The sequence below is a fragment of the Hemiscyllium ocellatum genome, chromosome 1, assembly GCF_020745735.1.
Source record: "Hemiscyllium ocellatum isolate sHemOce1 chromosome 1, sHemOce1.pat.X.cur, whole genome shotgun sequence".
Lineage (NCBI taxonomy): Eukaryota > Metazoa > Chordata > Chondrichthyes > Orectolobiformes > Hemiscylliidae > Hemiscyllium > Hemiscyllium ocellatum.
The window spans coordinates 10,924,196-10,942,916 of NC_083401.1; the positions used below are offsets into that span (position 1 = coordinate 10,924,196).

The 18,721-nt window shown below is 44.2% G+C and overlaps 1 protein-coding gene across 2 annotated transcripts in view; it reads right to left on the bottom strand.

Moving 5' to 3' along the window:
- Window positions 1–18,721, bottom strand: part of LOC132822415 (rab11 family-interacting protein 1-like) — a 116,593-nt gene that overhangs the window by 50,990 nt on the left and 46,882 nt on the right. For both annotated transcript variants that reach the window (XM_060835871.1, XM_060835818.1), the window contains exon 2: window positions 7,154–7,626. In XM_060835871.1, the coding sequence (XP_060691854.1) occupies window positions 7,154–7,626 (473 nt within the window). The remainder of the gene's footprint in view (window positions 1–7,153; window positions 7,627–18,721) is intronic.

The following is an 18,721-nucleotide window of genomic DNA, read 5'->3' on the forward strand; positions in this document are numbered from 1 at the left end:
CTGCAGGAACTGCAAAACCTGCGCCCACACCTCCTCCTTCACCTGCATCCAAGGCCCTAAAGGAGCCTTCCACATCCAAAGTTTTACCTGCACATCCGCCAATATCATTTATTGTATCCGTTGCTCCCGATGCGGTCTCCTCTACATTGGGGAGACTGGACGCCTCCTAGCAGAGCGCTTTAGGGAACATCTCCAGGACACCCGCACCAATCAACCACACCGCCCTGTGGCCCAATATTTCAAATCCCCCTCCCACTCTGTCAAGGACATGGAGGTCCTGGGCCTCCTTCACCGCCGCTCCCTCACCACCAGACGTCTGGAGGAAGAACGCCTCATCTTCCGCCTCGGAACACTTCAACCCCAGGGCATCAATGTGGACTTCAACAGTTTCCTCATTTCCCCTTCCCCCACCTCACCCCAGTTCTAAACTTCCAGCTTAGCACTGTCCCCATGACTTGACCTACCTGCCTATCTTCTTTTCCACCTATCCACTCCACCCTCCTCCTGCCCCCGACCTATCACCTTCATCCCCTCCCCACTCACCTATTGTACTCTATGTTATTTTCTCTCCACCCCCACCCTCCTCTAGCTTATCTCTCCACCCTTCAGGCTCTCTGCCTTTATTCCTGATGAAGGGCTTTTGCCCGAAACGTCGATTTTACTGTTCCTCGGATGCTTCATCAGTCAGGGCACTGAGTATAGAAGTTGGGAAATTATGTTGCAATTGTACAGGATGTTGGTGAGGTCGCACTTGGAGTATTGCGTTCAGTTTTGTCACCTTGTTATAGGAAGGATGTTATTAAACTGGAAAGAGTGCAGAAGAAATTTACAAGGATGTTGCCAGGACTCAACGGCTTTAGTTATAGGGAGAGGTTGGACAAGCTTTTCGTTAGAGACAAAGGGGGGAATCTTATAGGAGTGTATAAATCATAGCATTGATAGGGTGAATGCACTCAGTCTTTTTCCAGGACTGGAAAATCGAGGACTAGAGGGCATCAATTTAAGGTTAGAGGGGAAAGAATAAAAGGTCATCTGAGGGTCAACCTTTGTACACAAAGGGCGGTACGCATATGGAATGAGCTGACAGAGGAAGTGGTTGAAACAGATACATTAACATTTAAAAGGCATTTGGACAAATACATGCATAGGAAAAGATTAGAAGGATATGGGCGAAATGCAGGGAAATGGGTCAGTGTTGATGGACATTTTGGTTGGCATGGATCAGTTTGGCCAAAGTCCGGTCTCTGTGCTGTAGGACCTGTGCAAATTTTAGATCCAAGATGGAGGACAGGAAAAATTTTCTGGCTGTAACAGGCTGCTTGTTTTTTTGAGGTATTTTAAGTGTTGGCGGTGATTTCCTCGAATTCCAGGAGCAGCAATTACTGTTTTATATGCTGTCGCATTGTTTTGGAACTTTGGAGAGAAAAAAAAAAGTCAAAACAACAGCACTTTTAAAAGGGAGAGGAACAGACAAAGGCAGCACATGGTCTGTGTAGGAGAGAGAGAAAGAAACCCACACTGCTAACTGACACAGCAGTGAACCTGCGCAGTTACTGCCTTTGTATCACTGGATTCGGAGTGCGTCTAGGAAAATTAATAGAGTAATTCACTATTGATCTTGGAGGAACCTGTTTGGGAGAGGTCACAGCACAGAAACAGATAAGTGAATAGTTTTAAGTATAGTCTTGCTATAAATCTACGATAGTGAGTAGAGTGAATTCTTTCTAGATTACATGTTTTATTGAGATATGTCTCTTGATTAAACTTAAAAATGTGAGTCATTTTTAGCCTGGAGCAGTGTTTTGTAGAGGAATAAGACGGTGCTATTTTCTGGGTCTGTAGATTGAAAGCAGCAAAAATGGCCTTAAGTAGAGTGATATGCTCTTCTTGTTAGATGTGGGAGTTCATGGGTTGTGAGTCCTATCAGATCGAATGAATCGACTGGAGTGACAGGTAGAGGCAACGAGGAATGTACAAGACCAAGGGGATGTGATAGAAGGCTGGTATAGGAAGGGAAAAATAATTGCTGATACAGTCACATAGATAGGTTAACTCCAGGAAGGTAAGAGAGCTCGGCAGGTAGTGCAGGAGTCTTCTGTGGCCATTTCAACAAGTATGCAGTTTTGCAAAATGTAGGGAGTGATGGACTCTGAGGGAGTGTAGCACAAACAACCAAGTTTCTGGTATTGAGATTGGCTCTAATGCAATGAAGGGTTCAGCAGGTTCCAAGAGATCAATTGTGTGAGGGGACCCTCTAGACTGAGGCACAGACAGACGTTTCTGTGGCTAGCAGCAAAAAATCAGAATGGTGTGTTGCCTCCCTGGTGCCAGGATCACGGATATCTCAGAGACGGTGCAGAATGTTCTCAAAGGGTACAGGGACCAGAAGGAGATCATTGCACATATTGGAATTAACGAGATAGGAAGGGGAGGGAAAAATGACGAAATTCTAAAGGGAGAATATAGGAAATTAGGCAGGAACTTTAAAAAGAGGTCCTCGAGGATAGTAATATCTAGATTACTCCTGTTGGGACGAGCCAGTAAGAGTAGTATAGGAGGCTACAGCAGATGAATGCGTGGCTGAGGAACTGGTGTATGGGAGGATTCACACTTTTGAATGATTGGAATCTCTTCTGGGGTAGAAGTGACCTGTACAAGAAGGATGGATTTCACCTGAATTGGAAAGGCACTAATATGCTGACAGGGAGACTTGCTAGAGCTGCTCGGGAGGATTTAAATGAGTAAGGGGAGGGGAATGGGACCCAGGGAGATAGTGAGGAAAGAGATCAATCTGAGACTGGTACAGTTAAGGAAAGAAGCGAGTCAAACAGTCTTAGGGCAGGCAGGGACAAAGCAGAGAACAAGGTAGGACTAATAAATTAAACTGCATTTATTTCAATGCAAGAGGCCTAACAGGGAAGGCAGATGAACTCAGGGCATGGTTAGGAACATGGGACTGGGATATTATAGCAATTACAGAAACATGCTCAGGGATGGACAGGACTGGCAGCTTAATGTTCCAGGATACAAGTGCTACAGGAAGGATAGAAAGAGAGGTGAGAGAGGAGGGGGAGTGGCATTTTTGATAAGGGATAGCATTACAGCTGTGCTGAGGGAGGATATTCCCGGAAATACATCCAGGGAAGTTATTTGGGTAGAACTGAGAAACAAGAAAGAGATGATCACCTTATTGGGATTTTATTTTGGACCACCTAACAGTCAGAGAGAAATTGAGAAACAAATTTGTAAGGAGATCTCAGCTATCTGAAAGAAGGATTTAAACTAATAAGGTAGGGGAGGTAGGACCCAGGGAGATTGTGAGGAAAGAGATCAATCTGAGACTGGTACAGTTGGGAAAGGGAACGAGTCAAACAGTCAGGGCAGGAAGGAATAAAGCAGAGAACAAGGTAGGACTGATAAATTAATTAATTTATTTCAATGCAAGAGGCCTAATAGGGAAGGTGAATACATTCAGGGCATGGTTAGGAACAGGGGACTGGAATATCATAGCAATTACAGAGACACAGCTCAGAGATGGACAGGACTGGCAGCTTAATGTTCCAGGATACAAATGCTACAGGAAGGATAGAAAGGGAGGCAAGAGAGGAGGGGGAGTGTCATTTTTGATATTGGGTAGCATTACGGCTGTATTTAGGGAGGATATTCCTGGAAATACATCCAGGAAGGTCATTTGGAACTGAGAAATAAGAAAGGGATGATCACCTAATTGGGTGATCCCCAATAGTCAGCAAGAAATTGAGAAACAAATTTACCAGGCAATCTCAGCTATCTGTAAGAATAATAGGGTGGTTATGGCAGGGGATTTTAACTTTCCAAACATCGACTGGGACTGTCATAGTGTTAAAGGTTTAGATGGACAGGAATTTGTTAAGTGCATATAAGACAATTTTCTGATTCAGTATGTGGATGTACCGACTAGAGAAGTTGCAAAACCTGACCTACTCTTGGGAAATAAGGCAGGGCTGAGGAGTCAGTGGGAGAGCACTTTGGGGTCAGCAACCATAATTCTATTAGTTTTAAAACTAATGGTGGGAAAGTATCTAAAAATTGAAGTTCTAAATTGGAGAAAGGCCAATTTTGATGGTATTAGGCAAGAACTTTCAAAAGCCGATTGGGGCAGATGTTTGCAGGTAAAGGGATGGCTGGAAAATGGGAAGCCTTCAGAAATAAGATAATGAGAGTCCAGAGATAGTATATTGTGTTAGGCTGAAAGGCGAGGCTGGTAGGTATAGGGAAGCATGGATGTCTGGAGAAATTGAGGTTTCGGTTAAGAAAACGAAGACAATGTGTCAAGTATAGCCAGGATAGATCGGGTGAATCCTTATAAAGGAGAAAAGGCAGTAGGATGATACTTAAAAGGGAGATCAGAAGGGCAAAAAGGGGACATGTGATAGTTTTGGCAAATAGGGTTAAGAAGAATCCAAAGGGATTTTATAAATACATTAGATTAGATTAGTTTCCCTACAGTATGGAAACAGGCCCTTCAGTCCAACAAGTCTAAACCGACCCTCCGAACAGTAACCCACCCAGACGCATTCCCCTACATTTACCTCTGACTAATGTACATAAGACTATGGGCAATAGGGCATTAAGGACAATAGGGTAACTGGGGAGAGAATAGGGCCCCTCAAAGATCAGAAAGGCAATCTTTGTGTGGAGCCACAGAAGATGGGGAAGATTCTAAATGAGTACTTTGCATCAATGTATACTCTGGAGACAGACATGGAAGATACAGAATGTGGGAAAATAAATAGTGACACCTTGAAAAATGTCCATATTACAGAGGCAGTGGTGCTGGATGTCTTAAAATGCATAAAAGTGGGTAAATCCGCAGGACCTGATCAAGTGTACCTTAAAACTCTGTGGAAAGCTAGAAAAGTAATTGTTGGGCCCAGCAATTTGTATCATCGATAGCCACAGGTGAGAAACCAGAAGACTGGAGGTTGGCTAACTATTTAAGAAAGGTGGTAAGGACAAGCCAGGAAACTATAGACCAGTAAGCCTGACATTGGTGATAGGTAAGTTGCTGCAGGGAATCCTGAGGGACAGGATGTACATGTATTTGGAAAGGCAAGGGCTGATTAGAGATAGTCAGCATGGTCTGTGCATGGGAAATCATGTCTCATGAACTTGACTGAGTTTTTTGAGGAAGTAACCAAGAGCATTGATGAGGGCAGTGTGGTAGATGTGATCTATAAGGACTTCAGTAAGGTTCTTCATGACAGGTTGGTTAGCAAGGTTAGAGTTCATGGAATATAAGGAGAACTAGCCATTTGGAATCAGAACTGGATTGAATGTAGAGGATGGAGGGTGGTGGTGGAGGGTTGCTCTTCAGACAGGAGGCCTGTGACCAGTGGAATGCCTTGAACATCGGTGCTTGGTCCACTGCTTTTTGTCATATATTTAATGATTTGGATGTGAACATAGGAGGTATAGTTAGTAAGTTTGCAGGTAACACCAAAATTGGAGGTGTAGTGGACAGTGAAGGTTACCTCAGAGTACAATGGGATCTTGATCAGATGAGCCAACGGGCTGAGTGGCAGGATATGGAGTTTAAATTTAGATAAATGTCAGGTGCTGCATTTTGGAAAAGCAAATCAGAACAGGACTTATGGGAAGGTCCTGGGGATTGTTGCTGAACAAAGAGACCTTGGAGTGCAAGTTCATAGCTCCTCGAAAGTGGAGTCACAGGTAGATAGAATAGTGAAGGCGGCATTTGGTATGCTTTCCTTTATTGGTCAGAATGTTGTGTACAGTAGTTGGGAGGTCATGTCGCGGATCTTGATTAGACCACTTTTGGAATATTGTGTGCAATTCTGGTTTCCCTTCTAAAGGAAGGAAGGATGTTGTGAAACTTGAAAAGGGTTCAGAAAATATTTACAAGGATGTTGGCAGGGTTGGAGGATTTGCGCTATAGAGAGAGGGTGAATAGGCTGGGGCTGTTTTCCCAAGTGTGTCAGAGGCTGTGGGATGACCTTATAAAATCATGAGGAGAATGGATAGGATAAATAGACAAGATCTTTTCCAGGTTGGGGGGGGGGGGGGGTGTGTGTGTGACTTACAGGGCATAGGTTTAAGGTGCGAGAGGAAAGATTTAAAAATGGTCCTAAGGGGCAACATTTTCACACAGAGTGTGGTACGTGTATGGAATGAGCTGCCAGAGGAAGTGGTGGAGGCTGGTACAATGACAATATTTAAAAGGCATCTAAATAGGTACATGAATAGGAAGGGTTTAGAGCGATATGGGCCAAGCGCTGGCAAATGGTAATGGATTAGGTTAGCATATCTGGTCGGTATGGATGAATTGGACTGAAGGGTCTGTTTCCATGCTGTACATCTCAATGACTCTAGGGGCTATCAATACAAGGAGAGTCACTAATAAATCCAGCTGGGAATTCCAGAGAAACTTCTTTTGACAGATAGCAGTGAGAATATGAAACTTTCAGGAATCAATTGAGCTGAATCATATGGATGAATTAAGATACAAGTAAAGAACAGAAGAAAGTGAGGACTGCAGATGCTGGAGATCAGAGTCAAAAGGTATGATGCTGAAAAGGCACAGCGGGTCAGGCAGCATCCGAGGAGCAGAAGAATCGATTTTTCAGGCATAAGTCCTTCATCAAAAACAGTAGACTATCATTACAGGGTTGGACTGAAGGCTCAAGCGGAGCTTTACTCTGTATCTAGCCCTGTGCTGTCTGTATCCTGGGAGTGTGCTTGATGCGGACAGTGTAGAGGCAGCCTTACTTTCAGTTTAAAAGAGTAGAAAGAGCTTTACTCTGCATCTAAGTCAATGCTGTACCTATCCTGGGAGTGTTTTGTGGGGACAGTGCAGAGTTTCACTCTATTGGAAGGGTTTGATGGAGAAAGAGTAGAGTTAGCTTGACGTTTAGAATTGAGGCTACCTCACTGTGTCTGGCCTCATGCTGTTTCTGTACTAGGAGTGTTTGATGGGCATGGTGTTTAGGAAGCTTTACTTTCGGTTTGAAAGAGTAGAGGCAGCTTTACCCCGTGCTGTACCCGCTGGGAAAGTACTATTCACTGACATCATTCTGAGTATTGGAAAGAGCTTGGTACCCCAGTTTTAAAATGTGACTGAGAGATAAGGTTCAGTGGAAGAGAGGCTCCTTACTTGTCTCATTAAACAGAGAATGGAACCCAGACGGAGCTCCAGTGGCTTTGGGTGATGTTACTGTCACAGGCCCAGTGCTGCTGCTGACACTTTCCAGCGACTTCACACTTTGCTGAGAGCTGAGGGAGCTGTTGGACTTTGTCAATGATGACCGATGTAATTTTGGTTTTGAGAAGAAGCCCTTCTTGGGCCTCTTCTGCAGTGTCTCCTTCTCATTGAATTCCTCATCACTGATGATCTGCCCCACACTGCTCGACACAATGGCTGACGCAGACTCGGCCATCAGAGGGTTATCGAGCTTCTTCTTGCCTTTCACCCTGTCCTTCAGTTTGCCCAATGCTGAGCGGGGCTTCTCCTTTGAAGACAGGTCGAACATGCTGGCTGTCATGTTATTGCGCACAAACTCTATGATCACCTGAATCTCTCCTCGCTCCTTTTCTTTCTGACCAGGCTTCGAAGACAGCCTGTACCACCTGAGGAGGAAGAAGATGAGGCAACATTCAGCACAGACTGGAATAATATAACAGTAAACAGACAGTGGAAAGAGGCAGATGGGGCACAAAGTGCCACTTACTCATCACCTACTTGAACTTGCCTGGTGTAAGCCATGACTTAATAAAAACCCAAAAGAACTGCGGATGCTGTAGAGCAGAAACTAAAAACAGAAATTGCTGGAAAAGCTCAGCAGGTCTGGCAGCATCTGTGGAGAGAAATCAGAGTTCATATTTTGGGTCACTCGACCTGAAACGTTAACTCTGATTTTTCTCCACAGATGCTGCCAGACCTGAGCTTTTCCAGAAATTTCTGTTTGTCAGCCAGGTTTACCTCCCACTCGAGGGACTGGAACACTCTCTAGTCTGACACTCGCAGTGAATTTCAAAGACAACTGCATTGTTGGAAACATCATGCTTCAGATAAGCAGTGACAGAGTGACGATGTCACCAGACTGGTAATCCAGAACCCCTGGCTAATGTTCTGGGTACATGGTTCAAAACCCACCATGGCTGATGGTGAAATCTGAATTCAATTAAAATTAAATTAGCCTAACAATCAGCATAATGATTGTCATAAAGACTCAATGATTGTCATAAAGGCCTTCAGCAGATCTACATCCATATTTGGTCGAGCATGTGACTCCAGATCTACAGCAATATACTCGACTCTCAAAATGGCTGACCAATCAAATTAGTTCAGGGTGATTAAAGATGGGTAATAAATGCTGACCTCAGCAGTGGGGTCCACAATTCATGAGTGAATTTTGCTTTTCTTGGTGGACAAAACAAAACTGGATGACATGATTTGAAGAATAGCAGAAAATTTCCGCTATATGGATCCTCCCACTTATCATATTGCAGTTTCTGGGACCTTACAGTATACAAACTATCTGTCACGTTTCCTACATAGAAGTGTCTAGTCAATCATAGCCAATTAAGTATACTTTGAACATTCCAGAATGTCATGAGGTATTAAAGGTGTTTTATAATGTAACTTTCTGGTTCTTTCACTTCACTGTTTCAATTGCATCAGCTGAACCCAGGTCCTCACAAACAACCCTCTCTGTTCTGGTATCAGAAAGTTTGGTTGAAGGTGAGAAGGAAGGTGAAACCAGATGGGTTTGATAATAGATTGCAGAAGTAATGTTTGCTATCAAGTGTTTACCTCTCTTCTATTAAATTAATAACTTGACATTGGAACACACTGGTAATCAAATTACATTCAAAGATAACAGTACGACTGGTCTGAAAGATGCAAGTATGCACTGAATGAGAGGCACAATATAGAACCCTTTTCTTCACTTCTTGCACAAGATGTGGGCATTGCTGGAGTAGCCAATATTTATTACCTTTCCCTAATTGCCCTTGAGTCTACTTCAGAAGGCAGCTGAAAATGTGTTGCTGGAAAAGTGCAGCAGGTCAGGCAGCATTCAAGGAGCAGGAGAATCAACTTTTCGGGCATGAGCCCTTCTTCAGGAATGAGGAGAGTGTGCCAAGCAGGCTAAGATAAAAGGTAGGGAGGAGGGACTTGGGGGAGGGGCATTGGAAATGCAATAGGTGGAAGGAGGTTAAGGTGAGGGTGATAGGCCGGAGTGGGAGTGGGGGGGGGCAGAGAGGTCAGGAAGAAGTTTGCAGGTCAGGAAGGGTTGGGACTGAGACAAGGTCGGGGGGAGGGGAAAATGAGGAAACTGGAGAAATCGGAGTTATCTCTTGTGGTTGGAGGGTTCCTGGGTGGAAGATGAGGCACTCTTCCTCCAGCCGTCATGTTGCTATGGTTTGGCGATGGAGGAGCCCAAGGACCTGCATGTCCTTGGTGGAGTGGGAGGGGGAGTTGAAGTGTTGAGCCACGGGGTGGTTGGGTTGGTTGGTCCGGGTGTCCCAGCGGTGTTCTCTGAAATGTTCCGCAAGTAGGCGGCCTGTCTCCCCAATATAGAGGAGGCCACATCGGGTGCAGCGGATGCAGTAAATAATGTGTGTGGAGGTGCAGGTGAATTTGTGGCGGATATGGAAGGATCCCTTGGGGCCTTGGAGGGAAGTAAGGGGGGGGAGGTGTGGGCGCAAGTTTTGCATTTCTTGCGGTTGCAGGGGAAGGTGCCGGAGAGGAGGTTACTTCAGAAGGCAGTTCAGGATCAGTCACACGATTCTAGAGTCATATGATTAGGTAAGGACAGCGGATTTCGTTCCCAGCAGACATCAATGTCTGCATTAATACTGAATCAGAGCGCTGGATTATCGTCTCCCAGTGGAGGAGTGAATTGTATCACGAAACAATACATAATTTTTTTGTCACAGAAACAGTTCTCCGCAACCTATACCTGGCCTTTATACAGAAGATAACAAAATGCTGGAAATCACAGCAGGTCAGACAGCATCCAAGGAGAGAGACCAAGCTAACATTTTGAGTCTAGATGACTCTTCATTAGAGCCTTTATACAGGTAGAAAAAGTCTTGGACACAAGTACACACACACCTTATCTAAGGTCCAATCCCTACTTTGAGAAACAAAGTTATATTTTCTCTTATACAATATTTCTGTGTGTTGGTATGACTTTCAGAAACCGTAAAAAAAAAGCACCTCCTCAGAAAGTTCATAACCACCAGGGAAACCTGCTGAGGAGTTGGAAACATTCTGAAAAATATGTTGACACTTTCAACATCACACTTCGATCTTATGTGTATCTACATGTGTTTTAATTGCAGTGATTAATCATAGGAATCTCCCTGGAAAGGGAAGTTAACTATTACATTAACCATCATTGTGCTAGTGGTGTCATACATGACATTTCTCTCTCCATTGGAGAAACTGCCATAGTGCATTACCAAATGTACAGCAAATCTGTCATACTTTGTACTGTGATTTACACTGACTTACAACTGTATCAGTTAAATAAAACACAATATGAAAACTGAAAAGAAAATCTGCATCTGCTTCTCCCCATTGACTGACAGCTTTGTCTGCTTTGTAACAGAAATAGGATATCGTTCTGCTCTGGCAATGTCGTTGAAAGCTTTTATTATGCCTGCTTCAATCATTATGAACATTTGGATGTGTTTCAATAACTTATCACTGTATTAGGACAGCAGGCAGTGTATTGATCCAAAAACAATTGAAGCTTTTAAGAGGCTGTAATAAAAGAATATGCATTTAATGCCAGGAAGGTAGGAACAGGAGTAAGCCATTAAGCTTCTCGAACCTTCTGCACCATTCTCCTCGCACAGATGTAAATAACCCCAATTTTTCCACATTATATTCCATCAGCCACTTCGTTTGTCTGAATGCCCTTGAGACCTCTTTGAATCCATCTCAGAATTTACATTCCCACCAAATTTTGGGTCCTCGACAAACTTTTGGAAATCCAAAATCATGGATATAGATTGTGACCAGCTGGGGCTCAAATACTGATCCTGTGATATCCCACTAGTCAGTTTGCCAGACTGAGAATGCCCCATTAATTCCTAATCTGTTTTCTGCCCGTCAACCAATCCTCAATCCATGTGATTGTGACATGTGTCAAGCCCATTAACTTAGCGTCAGAGGTCTGGATGGGGTAGAATTTGTAAGAAGTGTCCAGGAGAGTTTTCTGGAGCAGTATGTCAATAGTCCGACAAGGGAAGGGGCCATATTGGACCTGGTACTGGGGAACGAGCTCGGACAGATGGTAGAAGTTGCGGTGGGGGATTTCTTTGGGAACAGTGACCACAATTCTGTAAATTTTAGAATACGTGTAGATAAAGAAGAGAGTGGTCCTAAGGGAAGAGTACTAAACTGGGCCAAGGTCAATTATATCAAAATTAGGCAGGAGCTCAGAAATGTGGATTGGACACAGATATTTGAAGGGAAGTCCACATTTGAGATATGGGAGGCTAAAGATAGTGCAGGATAGGCATGTCCCATTGAAGGCAAAAGATAGGAAGGGCAAGATTCGTGAACCGCAGATGGCAGGAGAAATTGTATGACTAGCCAAGAGGAAAAGGGAAGCATACATAAGGTCAAGGCAGCTAAGAACAGAACGGGCCCTGGAGGAATATTGGAAGAGTAGGACAAGTCTTAAACGAGGAATCAAGTGGGCTAAAAGGGGTCATGAAATAGCTTTAGCAAGCAGAATTAAGGAGAATCCCAAAGCATTTTATTCTTATATAAGAAGCAAGTGAGTAACTAGAGAAAGGATTGGTCCAGTAAAGGATAACGAAGGAAGGCTGTGTGTCAAACCTGAGAGAATGGGTGAGATTCTGAATGATCACTTTGCATCAGTGTTCACTGAGGAGATGAACATGATGAACGTTGAGATTAGAGATAGAAGTTTGATTAATCTGGATCACGTTGATATTAGTAGGGAAGATGTGTTGGGTAGGCTAGAGGTTATTAAGGTGGACAAATTCCCAGGACCGGATGGGATCTATCCCAGGTTGCTAAGGAGGTGAGAGAGGAAATAGCTGGGGCCCTGACAGATATCTTTGTGGCATCCTGAAACACAGGTGAGATGCCAGAGGACTGCTCATGTTGTCCCCCTTATTGCGGGTAACTACAGACTAGTGAGCCTGACTTCAGTAGTGGGAAAGTTGCTGGAGAAGGTACTGAGGGATAGGATCTATTTATATTTAGAAAAGAGTGGGCTTATCAGGAATAGGCAACATGGTTCTGTGCAGGGGAGATCATGCCTTACCAACTTTAAGTTCTTTGAGGAAGTGACCAAGTTGATAGATGAAGGAAGGGCTGTCGATGTCATCTACATGGACTTTAGTAAGGCTTTTGATAAGGTTCCCCATGGTAAACTAATGGAGAAAGTGAAGTCACATGGTGTGCAGGGTGTTCTAGCTAGGTGGATAAAGAACTGGTTGAGCAACAGGAGACAGAGAGTAGTAGTTGAAGGGAGTTTCTCAAAATGGAGAAAGGTGGTGTTCCACAAGGGTCAGTTTTGGGACCACTGTTGTTTGTGATATACATAAATGATCTGGAAGAGGGCACTGTTGGTATGATCAGCAAGTTTGCAGATGACACGAAGATTGGTGGAGTGGCAGAAAGGGATTTAGGACCATTCGGTGCAGCCATTTTGGCGCGAGCGATTTTGGAGCGGCCTGTTTGGCGCTGCCTATTTTGCCGCAGACCCATTTAGGCGCAGAACTATTTTGGCACAGATATACGTTAGTCATCAACGAAAATCAACATAATAGTAGAGTTATTAAATGGGTAGTATCCAGTAGGTCGTAGTTATTTGTGTATTAACTGCATTTAGTCTGTGATTAGTCTATTCCTAATTGTGGTTCCTCAAAATTTCTAAAAAAAAAGAAAATATAATATCGTGCCCTGCTACGAGATGTACAAGTTCAAAGTCACAGTTGATAATGTCAGGGTGGCATTCAAGCTCTATTTCCAGAACCATTTCAAATAATTTATCATCTGTTGTTTGTTACTTATTTGGGAGTAAAGCATACAACAGTGGGAACACACCTTTATGTATTTCCCCTAAAATAACAGAAACTTGTGAAAATAGAGGTGGGGAAATTTTAAATGTTCCATCAACATACAACTTTTTTGATTGTTTCAGAAACTCGGCATTTCTTTTTCTTCCAAATATAAAAGTTCTGCAGGTGATGCTACCGCTGTCAGCTAGTAAAAAGTGTTCTTCATTATATTCATCAACAGACTATGTTTTAAAGCTATCTGGAATTACAAGTTCTTCTAAATTTCATGGATTTACTGAGTAAGCACCAATTTCTTTCCTTGTCCTACGAACCATTTTCTTCGGCGCTCTGTTGTTAGGCATCGATCCTTGGCAAGCTTCCGACAAATTTCTGAGGCACTCGTTAATCACTTGTAAAGTTCCCTCTACAGTTGTTTTTTCTTTGATGACTAGTTATTTTAATAATAACTACAAACCACTGGAAACTACCCATTTAATAATTCTACTATTATGTTGATGACTACCGTATATCTGCGCCAAAATAGGTTGTGCCAAACAGGCCGTGCCAAATCGCTCGTGCCAAAATGGCTGCACCGAATGGTCCCACTCCGAGCAGAAAGCATAAGGGACTATCAGAGAATACAGAAGGATATAGATAGACAGAAGAGTTGGGCGGAAAAGTGGCAGATGGATTTCATTCCAGACAAATGTGTGTTGATTCATTTAGGCAAGACTAATTCTAGAGCGATTTATACAATGAACGGAAGAGCCTTGGGAAAAGTTGATGGGCAGAGAGATCTGGGAGTGCAGGACCATTGTACGCTGAAGGTTGCTGTACAGGTGGATCGAGTGCTCAAGAACGCATATAGTATGCTTGCCTTCATCAGACGGGGTATTGAGTATAAGAGCTGGCAAGTCATGTTAAAATTGTATGAGACATTGGTTCGGCTGCATTTAGAATACTATGTACAGTTCTGGTCGCCTCATTACCAAAAGGATGTGGACGTTTTGGAGAGGGTGCAGAGAAGGTTTATGAGGATGTTTACAAGGTATGGAAGGTGCTAGCTATGAAGAGAGGTTGAGTAGGTTAGGTTTATTTTCATTAGAAAAAGGAGATTGAGGGGGGACCTGATTGAGGTTTACAAAATCATGAAGGGTATAGACAGGGCGGATAGAGTCAAGCTTTTTCCCAGGATGAAGGATTCAATAACAAGAAGTCACGCTTTCAAGGTGAGAGGTGGAAAGTTTAAGGGGGATACACGCAGTAAGTCCTTCACACAGAAGGTGATGGGCGTTTGGAACTCATTGCCAGCAGAAGTGATAGAGGCAGGCACAGTAGATTCATTTAAGATGCATCTGGACAAATGCATGAGTAGGTGGGGAGCAGTGGGATACAGATGATTAGGAATTGACTGACAGGTTTAGACAGTACATCTGGATTGGCTCAGGCTTGGAGGGCCGAAGGGTCTGTTCCTGGGCTGTAAATTTTCTTTGTTCTTAACTACAACTCAGTGACATCAACTTTCATCACTGGATGTTTGGACTTGATCCTTGCAAAACTATACCCAGCCTTCCTGTGGCTCCCTGGTTATTGAAATCAAGCAACTCAAGTCTACTCAAGTGGTGATGGTCGTTTTTTTTTTAAAAAAACATTTCCTATTGGATTTGAGCCACAAATTACATGAGTTAGCAATAGAACAAAGCTAACTTTGTTGTTACCAGCAACAGGGGAAGGTTAATCATTCATTAAGAGGATGTAAAACATCTTAGCAAGTTTTGAGAAGATTTGTAGCTCTGGTTGAGGTTCTGGATGTAGGTTTGCTCGCTGAGCTGGAAGGTTCATTTCCAGATGTTTCGTCACCATACTGGGTAACATCTTCAGTAGGCCTCAGGCAAAGCACTGCTGATAATTCCTATCTATACAGACAACAAGCGAAACTAATGTCATTTACAAAATACCGTGCAAGGACTGTAACAAACACTACATTGGACAAACAGGCAGAAAACTAGCCACCAGGATACATGAACACCAACTAGCCACAAAAAGACATGGCCCTCTCTCTCTAGTATCCTTACATACAGATAAAGAAGGACACCATTTCAATTGGAAGAAAACATCCATCCTATGACAAGCCAAGCAGAGACACTCACGAGAATTCCTAGAAGCATGGCATTCCAACCAGAACTCTATCAACAAACATATCAAGTTCGACCCCATCTACCACCCCTGAGAAAAAGAACAGGAAGTGACTTCACCCCAGGAAATGACATCACCAACGCAAATAAACCCAAACATATAAATAGAAAGCAGGAATTATCAGCAGTACTTCGCTTAAGGCCCACTGAAGATGTTACCCAGTAGGGTGATGAAACGTCTGGAAATGAACCTTCCAGCTCAGCGAGCAAACCTACATCCAGATGTAGAATGTCACTGGTTGGGCCAACATTTATTACCCATTCCAATTGCCCTGGAAGTGGTGGTGATGAGCTGCCTTCTTGAACCACAGTGTAATAAGTACTCCCATAGTGTCATTAGGAATGGCAATATATTTCCAAGTCAGGGTGGCTTGGAGGGGAACTTGCAAGGAGCAACGTTCTCTTGTCCTTCTACATGGTATGAATCGTGAGCCTGGAAGGTGCTGTCTAAGGATCTTTGTTGAATTTCTGGAGTGCACTTTGTAGATTCTACACACTGCTGCTATGGAGCATTGGTGGTGGAGGGAGTGTATGGGCTGCTGACGAAGCAGAGTTCTTTGCTAAAACATTCATTAAACTATTGTCCTGATATGTACCTTATAACTTCTGAAGTAGTTCTGGAGAATTAGTAGGTAAGTCACCTGCCACAAACATCCAGGCTTAACCTGTAACAGCAACTTCATAGGTTCTTGGAAGGTTTGACATCTGGTCAGCTGCACAGACATGATAGACCTCCATCAGAACTGTATGAATTGTGCAATATACCTTAAAGCTCAGTGAGAAAGGGATCAGGTAGAGATTAGAAATATCACAGTTTTTCTAAATTACTATCATCATCAGCAACTTGACAAAAACTCATCAGTTTTTTTTAAACTCACTGCACTACATTATTCAGCTAGTCTTTGGGGTTGGGTGGAGTGCAGAGGAAACCATCTTCAGTAATAATACCTGAAGCCTTGTGCGCCAGGACCTTCCATGCCCCTCACCAAACTGCTTCACCCTCACTCCTTGGATCTACCTGACAACGTGGAACAATGCCCAGGTGTGTCCTGTCCACAAGAAGCAGGACAAATCCAACCTGGCCAATTACTGTCCCGTCGGTCTACAATTGCTCACCAATGAGTGGCAGAGAGTCTCGTCAAAGTGCTATTAAACAGCACTTACTCACAAAAACCTGCTCATGGAGACCGAGTTGTGCACAGGCAGGGCCACTCAGCTCCTGACCTCCTTGAACAAGAGCCGAGTTGTCAGACAGGAGTGACAGCCCTTGACATCAAGGTGCTTAGATTAGATTAGATTACTTACAGTGTGGAAACAGGCCCTTCGGCCCAACAAGTCAACACCGAACCGCTGAAGCGCAACCCACCCAGACCGATTCCCCTACATTTACCCCTTCACCTAACACAATTCACCTAGCCTGCACATTTTTGGAGTGTGGGAGGAAACCGGAGCACCTGGAGGAAACCCACGCAGACACGGGGAGAATGTGCAAACTCCACACAGTCACTCGCCTGAGGCGGGAATTGAACCCAGGTCTCTGGCGCTGCGAGCCAGCAGTGCTAACCACTGTGCCACCATGCTGCCCACCGTGCTCTAGTAAAACTGGTGCTAGTGGGATTCAGGGGGCAAATTCTCCCCCAGGTAGGTTAGGGTTAGCTACAGGATATCTCTGCAGGCGCTCCTCCACAGAGTTCACTAGGCACAACCATCTTCAGTTTCTCCATCAACATCCCATTCTCCACCATAAGGATTGAAGTCGGGATGTTCCCTTGATGATTAACCAATGTTCAGCACCATTTGCGACTCCCCAGAGACTGAAGGAGTCCATGCCCATACACAGCAAGACCTGAACAATGTCCAGATTTGGGCTGAAAAGTGGCAGGTAACATTTCCACCACAAAATGCCAGCAGTGACCGTCTGAAACGAGACAATCCTACACTGCCCCTCGACACTCAATGGCATCTACATCACTGTTGAACTTGTAGGATAACTTTTTAATGATTTATGGATGAGGACTCCCAAATCCCTCTGTACTGCAGCTTCCTGCAGTCTTTCTCAATTTGAATAATATCCAGCTCCCCTATTCCTGCCAGAATGTATAGCTTCATGTTTTCCCTACATGAACATCACTGACTTACTTCCACACCAGTGTCCAAGTCTTAGGCACTAATTGTAATGTAACTAACCCTGGTCACTATGTGATATGCCAAATTGTTAAATGTCACTTAGGTTGCCATTTTATCACCAGGAAGCACGGGTTTCTCCTACCTGTAACTTTGTAGATATCTCATTTTTGCTTGGGTTAACATGTTCATATCAGTGTGTGGTGAAGTGATTGACAGTTCATCCAATGCAGAACTGGCTGTGTCAGAACATTGGACCTTACACCCAGACAGCACATTTCCCAAAACAGGAAAGCGAAGTTAGCTTTTACATTTGCATGCTAAATGCTGCAGAAAAATGTGAAAGGACAGCACAGCGAAGGGTGTGAGGGTGGGAGACACATAAGTGAAGGGTTGATAAAAGTAGTGAGAGTCAGAGGCCATAAAGAGAAAAAAAACAGTCATAAGAAAACTAAAGAGGGTGGATAAAATAAGAAAGGGGTCTGCTGACAGCAGGGAGGAGGAGGAGGAGGAACAAGAGTTTAAGAAAATGCAAAGGGAGATCTGTTTCAGGAAATGGAAGAAAATAAACAAGACAGTGAAGAGCGAGAAGCTGGTGGACGGGATAACAGGAAGAGGAGAGAAAGTGGCCCACAGCCAAACTAGAGATAATTTGTTGAGCAAAGATCCTGGCAGCCGAGGCCAACAAGTTGATTATTTAAGAACCTTGGAGGACTGTGGAGTTGTTGGATCAGCAGCAGCAGCATCAGACAATGGCTAACCCAGGGCCACATGAGTCAGCAAGTAATCCCGGTGCTCCATCTCAGCCAGCACAGAGGTGACAACATTTCCCTCCGTCAACAGCTAGAGCGCGTAGTAAATGTCACATCCAGATGTTAAATCTGTTGTTTCATTGTGGCAGTCAGGTGACCCCTCCTCTCATCGGCATGGATGTCTCTGATCAGCTGATTCGCAGTGTGGCGAGAATGTGGACTCGCTACAGGGAGTAGTCACTGCAAGCATTACTGCATCAAAGGGGAAGGCAAATAAATAGGAGAGGGGGAAAGAGGAGAGGGCGGCACGGTGGCACAGTGGGGGCGGCACGGTGGTTAGCACTGCTGCCTCACAGCGCCAGGGACCTGGGTTCAATTCCCACCTCAGGCGACTGACTGTGTGGAGTTTGCACGTTCTCCCCGTGTCTGCGTGGGTTTCCTCCGGGTGCTCCGGTTTCCTCCCACAGTCCAAAGATGTGCGGGTCAGGTCAATTGGCCATGCTAAATTGCCCGTAGTGTTAGGTTAGGGGTATGGATGGGTTGCGCTTCGGAGGGTTGGTGTGGACTTGTTGGGCTGAAGGGCCCGTTTCCACACTAAGT